Below are 7,764 nucleotides of genomic sequence, written 5' to 3'. Positions count from 1 at the left end.
TTTCAACAGTGTTTTGTTAAGCATATAGAGAAAAGGAGTGAGAAGTACCTATTTTATTAACCTTTCATTTTTCACTTCTTCTTCTGGCTACTTTTAATCATAAAAGTGATCATTGGGGGGTGTTACATTCCATGTCTGCTAGTGGGGTGTATTGTTGTCTGATTACCATAAGTTTGATTTGTCCAATTTGGGCCTGGAGAAAGGAAACTACACGGTTGAGCAAACAGGGTCCTAATGTTAGCAACAATATAAGAATTATTAGAGGACCGGCCAAGGCTGATAAAAGTGTAGTTAACCAGGGGGACTATGTGAACCAAGACTCATACCACCCTTTTTGGGTCTCTCTCTCTTTTTGACGCTCTTCAAGGCGTCTTCTTAGTTTACTCATTGATTCTTTTACAACTCCAGTATGTTCGGCATAAAAACAACATTCTTCCCTTAATGCAGCACAAAGGCCCTCTTCTCTCAAGAAGAGGAGGTCCAACCCTCGACTGTTCTGTAAAACAACTTCAGAGAGAGAGGTTAAAGATTCCTGTAAAGCTGTGATGGAGGTTTCTAATATCTTTAATTTTGGTCCATTGCTGTTTCTAATTGGGTCATTTGTTGTGTCCCACGGACCAGGGCAGTAGTCCCTGTGCCCACCCCTGCAGCAATTCCCATTCCTAATAAGATGGCTAAAGTGAGGGATACAGGTTCTCAGTGAAACCGGGTTGTATGTTCCTCTATTTGATCTTCAAATGAATCTGTGTTATGATAGAGCACTCTGGGAAACATCTGCACCATTACACAATAATTTACAGAGTTGTTAAATATCTGGGCTGAAATGCAAGGAGTCAATCCTGTGTCACATGCCCACAAAGTTCCATTATCAGGAGTAAGGAAACCCTGTGTGATGCCAATATTTTTTTGTCTGGATACATAAGTGTTGTTTACTTTTAGGTGGAGACCCTATATATAAGCTTGCCCTGGTTATACTTCTGGGAGGGTTAACTTAGGATTTTCACCTCAGTTACAGGAGGAACTCTGCGCTTTTACTGCATAAGTCCCATCAATTGCTATCCATTTATAATAAGGAGGAACAGAGGAGAGACAGAGCCAACAAGACTGAGTGAGATCTGGTTGTGTGAAATTCAGCACAGCAAAGGCTCCTTCAATTAGCCTCCAGGGGAAGGGGTTGACTTCACTCTGAATTGGGGAAGTAAATGAAGGTGAAACTTGAGGAGTATGGGAAAGTGAAAGGTCCCTAGTAGGTTTAGGTTCGGGTGGTCTTTGAGGCCCAATTTCTGGCTTGATGGGATTGGGTCCTATGGCCAAGGGAATTTCTTTTCTCTCCAACCTGACAGTGAACCAAAGGTCAAAATCATATCCTGTGGTGTAAAATCGCATTCCATAGGTTTTTCCTGAAAGCCATGCCCAGACATTTTGGTTTCTTCCTTTGGAGGTGAAGGTTATATTTAGGGGGTTGCATAGGCTATTTGTGTTACATGGAGTAGGGCCAACTAGTCCAGAATTTTCCGCTTGGGGGCTCCGTTTAAATGGGAGGCATTTTTTGGGATTTAATTTAGTATTATTTCTTCTTACCCGAATCAGACTGTCAGTGGAGTCTGGGTTCCACCAGACAGCCCCTGTATGCTCACATCCCCATGACTTACAGAAGAAGTCGGCTTTTCCCTCACACAGCCGTGACTGTTCGCGGCTTCGATTGTCCGCCGGGCAAACATAATAATCCAGGCTAGCCAACCTACATCTAGCTTGTATGTCCCTACATCCATAATGTTTGTTTCCATTATCTATGATATGGAGGGGATTTAATGGAATTTTAGTGGGATCTTTTTCATCAGGGATATCCCAATAGGAAAGACCTATAGCCTGCTGACAAATATCCGGGTGGAGAGATGGCCACTAGGTCCCTAAGGGGGCTGTGTGCGAGACAGACCATACTTCCTGTCCAGTAGGATTTATGATCAGCCATCGCTGCTGAACGGGCTGATGAGGATTAGGACTACTGATGGTCAAGGGGAGGATCCATAGCCCTATCCACATGGCGAATACGCAATTTGAGAGGGTTATCAGTCTTTTCCAGTTTCCAGCCAGAATCTGGACAAGGAGCAGGCTTGAGATGAGAGGCATGGATCCAGGAAGTGATTCCATCTACCTTTACTGCTGTAGGTGTTATAAGTAGCACCTGGTATGGTCTTTTCCAGCGAGGTTCTAGGGATGACACCTGATGTCTTCTTACATAGACGAAGTCTCCTACTTGATATCGGTGTGGAGTCCCTTCGTCCCCAGGTTGGTAGGCAGTGGCCAGCTGTTTCCACAGGTATCGCTGGGTTCTTTCAAGAGCTTTTAGTCTGTCAAGCAAGGGGGTGTGAAAGGAATCGTTAGGTCTTAGAGTTGGGGTCAGGTCCCTTATTGGAGGAGGGGCACCATAGAGAATTTCATAGGGGGTGAGGTTACACAAAGAAACATAGGGAGTATTTCTTGCACGAAACAGTGCATAAGGCAGGAGCATAGTCCAATCTTTTATGCCGGTCTCTAAGCTTAATTTCGTCAAGGTCTCTTTAATGGTTCTATTCATTCTTTCTACCTGTCCTGAGCTCTGGGGTCTATAAGTGCAATGTAACTTCCAATTAATCCCCAGGGTCCTGGCTAACCCCTGACTTACCTGGGCCACGAACGCCGGTCCATTATCGGACCTTATTACCTTAGGCAGGCCGTATCTTGGAAAAATATATTCCAGGATCTTCTTGACCAACATTTGCGCTGTTTCTTTTTTTGCGGGGAAGGCTTCAATCCCTCCTGAAAATGTATCTACAAAGATTAGGAGATATTTAAGTCCATACATTGCTGGCTTAATTTCAGTAAAGTCCACTTCCCAGAATTGTCCTGGTCTGGTTCCTCGAAAGTGCCTTCCTATAGGAAGCTTGGAGGGGCAAGCATTAACCAATTGAAGACCCGACAGGCTTTTGTTACTCGTTCAGCTAATTTTTTTCGCTGTGAGCTGGTTAGTGGAAAACTCTGTTCTTGATCTTTTAGGAATGCCTGCAGTTTCTTTGAACCAAGGTGAGTGAGTTGATGTACATTCTTAACGTAGTGTAGGGCTTTCTGAAATTGCAAGTTGGGTTCAGTGTTGTCAAGGAGTTCAGTGTCAGTGTCCTCAGATGTTAAGTTGTCAGGGTGCTCCGATGTAGTTAAATCTCCTGACTCATATTTCCCCCTTATGGAAAGTGTTAACATGGTTACTCTGTTTAGAGCTGCCAATTTAGCCTCTTTATCTGCCCTCCTGTTTCCAACCGCTACGGGATCCTTTCCTTTCTGGTGTCCTGGAGAATGCACTATAGCTAGTTCTTTAGGGCTTTGTATTGCTGAGAGGAGGCGGAGGATCTCATCTTTGTTCCTTATTTCTTTTCCCGCCGAGGTTAATAGTCCCCTTTGCTGGTAGATAGCCCCATGTACATGAGCGGTAGCGAAGGCATAGCGGCTATCTGTGTATATGGTGGCCTTTTTGCCTGCTGCCAGCTCTAATGCCTTCGTGAGGGCGATCAGCTCTGCCTTTTGAGCCGATGTTCCCTCTGGGAGGCTAGAGGACCAGATGACTTTAGTTCTGCTAACAATTGTTGCCCCAGCCCACCGCTTACCGTCCTGGAGAAAACTGCTGCCATCAGTGAACCATATGATCTCAGAGTGGGGCAGTGGCTGATCCTTTAAATCCCGTCGTATACTGGTTTCTTCTGCCAGTATATGTTGACAGTCATGAGTGACAGGTTCTGATGATTGTTCAGGTAGTAGTGTAGCCGGGTTAAGAGGGGCAGGGGGTCCCAATATTATTTTGTCCTTGTCAAGCAACAGGCTCTGATAGTGTGTTATTCTAGAGTTTGATAGCCATCTGTCTGGTGGCTGGTGGATGATGCTCTCTAGGGCATGGGGGGTTATAATGGTTAGCTTCTGCCACAGCGTTAACTTATCAGCATCTTTGATTAGTAGGGCCGCCGCTGCTATAGCTTTTAGGCAATGAGGCCATCCACTAGCCACTGGGTCCAGCTTTTTAGATAAGTAGGCTATAGGCCTTTTCCAAGGTCCTAAAGATTGAGTAAGCACTCCTCGTGCTATTCCTTTCTTTTCCTCAATGTAGAGAGTAAAGGGTTTTTCTACATCCAGGAGTGCTAAGGCTGGAGCAGATAGCAGCGCCCTTTTGATGTTATCAAAAGCTTGTTGGTGTTCGGGGTTCCATTGGAATTGGGCATTTCCCTTTAACCACAGGTATAAAGGAGCAGCTAAGGTTGCAAACCCAGGTATCCATAACCTGCAAAAGCCAGCAGTCCCAAGAAACTCTCTGAGTTGCCTCTTATTAGATGGGGTTGGTATCTGCACAACAGTTTGTTTTCTGGGCTCAGTGAGCCATCGTTTACCGCCCCTAAGGGAATAGCCCAGGAAGATTACTTCTTGCTGGCAAATTTGGGACTTTTTGACAGAAGCTCTATACCCGAGTTGAGCAAGCTCAGATAGTAGTGTTTGGGTCCCAGACTCACAGTTTTCCTTGGTGTCTGCTACCAGTAGCAGGTCATCCACATATTGGAGTAGGGTGACTTCAGGGTGCATGGTTCTGAAGTTATTGAGATCTCTGTGGAGGGCTTCATCAAAAAGAGTGGGGGAGTTCTTGAACCCCTGTGGAAGTCTGGTCCAAGTTAGTTGACCAGATGTTCCGGTTTCTGGGTTTACCCACTCAAAAGCAAACAGCAATTGACTATCTTTATGCAGAGGCAAGCAAAAGAAAGCATCTTTTAAGTCCAGGACAGTATACCATTTTCGCTCGGGGTTAAGAGTGCTAAGCAGATTGTACGGATTAGGTACTGTGGGGTGAATGTCCTCCACTCTGTTGTTGATCTCTCTTAGGTCTTGAACAGGGCGATAGTCCCCGGTTCCTGGCTTTTTTACTGGTAGCAGGGGAGTGTTCCAGGCCGATTGACAGGGCCTTAGGACCCCTAAGGCCAGATATTTCTGAATATGGTGCCTTATCCCATCTTTAGCTTCTTTGCTCAGAGGATGTTGTTTAATATTAATTGGGGAGGCTGAGGTTTTTAACTCCACCATTATTGGAGGTTGTTTTATGGCTTTGCCTAATTTAGCAGTTTTTGCCCAGGCATCTGGGGTAATCTGTTATCCATTTCTGGGATAGCTTGCCTGTTTGATCAGTCTTGGGGGGTGTGAAGAGTTGATGTTCATCTTCTACTGACATAGTGAAAGCCATGACTATAGGAGTTTTTACTGAAGGATTTAGAAATTCCATTTGGGGGCCTTCAGGATTAAAAGTTATTCTGGCCAGGAGTTTGGTGAGCAGATCTTTGCCCATCAATGGGGCTGGGCATTCTGGGATCACTAGGAAGGAGTGATGGATTTTTCCTTTCCCCAGGTCCATGGTCCTCTTAGTTGTCCTAGCCCGATATTTACTGCTGTTAGCCCCTTGAACTAGAGACCTTTTAGTTGATAGAGGGCCCAATGGGGCCTTAAGGGCTGAGTATATTGCCCCTGTATCCACTTCAAAGTTTACTGGGGTTTCCTCCACTTCAAAAGTTACCCTGAGCTCGGGGAGGGGATCCGAGCCCCGACTTTCCTCGTCATCCTCCAGAGTTAGAATGGCTGGTTGGCATGGCTGTTTCTTTCTAGAGCACTCTTTGACCCAGTGTCCTTTTTCTCTACAGTAGGCACATTGATCTGAGGCCAAATGTGGCTTTTGGCGTGGGCCCAGGTATCCCTTTCTGTCTCCCTGTCTCCTAACTTCTGGCCTATTTGTTGTTGTGACCAGGATCTTAGTCAATGCCTCAGTCTGTCTTTTGCTTCTTTCATCCTCCCTTTGCTCCCTTTCTTTCTTCCTTTGCTCCCTTTCTTTCTCCCTCCTTTGTTCCTTCTTTTCCTCAGTTTCTCTCTTATAGTATACCTTCTCAGCTTCTCTGACTAAATCTCTCAAAGTCATATCTTGTAATCCATCTAAGCGTTGTAACTTTCTTTTAATATCCAGGGCAGCTTGCCCAATACAGGCCATCGTGACAGATGCCTTTTGATCCTCTGAGGATCAAAAGGAGTATATCTCCTATATGTCTCCATAATTTTCTCCAGAAACATAGAGGGTGATTCGTTAGGCCCCTGAATAATCTCTCTTACCTTGGTCAAGTTAGTTGGCTGTCTAGCGGCTGCTCGGAGACCCGCTATTAGAGCCCGGCGGTAAGTGGACAGATGCTCCCTACCTTCAAAGGTGTTGGGGTCCCAGTTAGGTCAGTTCAAGGGGAAGTCAGCTTCGATTATGTTGGGAAGTTGTGTCGGTTGCCCATCTGGTCCGAGGATATTTTTTATTGCTTCCAGGAGGATTCTCTCTCGTTCCTCTGTCGTGAAGAGAGTGCCTAAGAGTTGTTGGCAGTCATCCCAAGTAGGCTGATGTGAAAACATCAATGACTCGATCAGACCTGTGAGCCGGGTGGGGTCCTCGGAAAAAGGGGGATTGTTATTTTTTCCAGTTATATAGATCTGAAGAGGAAAAAGGCCAATACTGGTAGATTTACATTTCTCCACCATGGCCATCCTCTATCATTGGCCCATGAGGACGGAGGGGAAGTATCATGGGGGCTTCAGGGTTTTTAATCATTCGCTGCTGGCGAGTTCCTTTAGCCGGGCCAGCTTCCTCCAGGGGAGGAGGGGCTATGTGTGCCTCGAGGAAGTCATCTGAAGAGTGCTTGGCTTGCTTAACCTCCTTCAATGGTGGAGAAGCTGAGTCAGCAGCAGGGGAATCACTTAGAGGGTGTTGGGGGTTGGGGAACGGAGGCAGGGGATAAGGAAAGGGAGGAGAGTCCAGCAGAGTCAAATCTTGAGACTCAGGGAGAACAAAGGGTGGAGGAGGAGGTTTGAGAGATAGAATCGTAGGGGGAGGGGTAGGAGCAGGAACAGGGACAAGAAAAGCCTTTACCCAAGGAGGAGTAGATTCACAAAGGTCCTGCCAAGTTAAGATATACGGCTGTTGATCTGGATGGCTATGTGGCCCTGGCTGAAGAACAATATTTCTGACTTTTTGAATCAATGGGGAGTAGAAAGATCCTTCTGGAGGCCATCCAACTCCAAAGGCTGGCCATTCTGTGGCACCGAGAGTCTGCCAGGTCCGGCGTTTTACTGAAAAAGAAAGATTCTGAGTCCTTATGGGACTTCAGCCCAGTGATCAAGGGTCAGGGACAGAAGCGTGGAATGACTCTGTCCCATAATGAAAGTTACTTGAACAAGGACAGGGGCAATACAAACGTGACACAAACACAGACACACAGTGAACAGTAAATGTGTAACACAAGTTTAGAGGCAAAGATTAAAACAGACAGTGAATTCAACCAGAAGGCTCTGAGAGCTCACGCTCTCTAGCCCAAAACCAGAAGGCTCTGAGAGCTCACGCTCTCCAGCCCCAAACCAGAAGGCTCTAAGAGCTCACGTTCTCCAGCCCAAAACCAGAAGGCTCTGAGAGCTCACGCTCTCCAGCCCCAAACCAGACTCTGAGGGATCGCAAAGGAAAAACAAGAGGAGAAGAAGGAGGAGGAGAAGAAGAAGAAGAAGAAGATAAGGCGCCTTACTTCCCCCCTCCACTAAAGGAGTCTTGTTGAGGTCTCCCTGTCCGGCGATGCGCAGTTCCCGGCCAATGCACCAAATGTAAGGGTCCGGCGAAACGTGGGAGTAAGAGACCGCAAGAGACTGTCTTATGCAAAAGCTGAAGGGTGGGTTTATTTGGAGACCAAC

The 7,764-nt window shown here is 46.3% G+C and overlaps 1 protein-coding gene across 1 annotated transcript; it reads right to left on the bottom strand.

Moving 5' to 3' along the window:
- Window positions 1-2,002: 2,002 nt before the first annotated feature.
- Window positions 2,003-7,242, bottom strand: LOC144249015 (uncharacterized). The gene is given in 7 exon segments (XM_077797326.1): window positions 2,003-2,958; window positions 2,961-5,142; window positions 5,144-6,066; window positions 6,069-6,504; window positions 6,506-6,742; window positions 6,875-7,182; window positions 7,185-7,242. Coding segments are annotated over 7 exon segments (5,100 nt in total).
- Window positions 7,243-7,764: the final 522 nt, after the last annotated feature.

This window comes from Urocitellus parryii, chromosome 4 (assembly GCF_045843805.1).
Source record: "Urocitellus parryii isolate mUroPar1 chromosome 4, mUroPar1.hap1, whole genome shotgun sequence".
Taxonomy (NCBI): Eukaryota; Metazoa; Chordata; class Mammalia; order Rodentia; family Sciuridae; genus Urocitellus; species Urocitellus parryii.
This window is presented reverse-complemented; position numbering and strand designations above follow the sequence as displayed.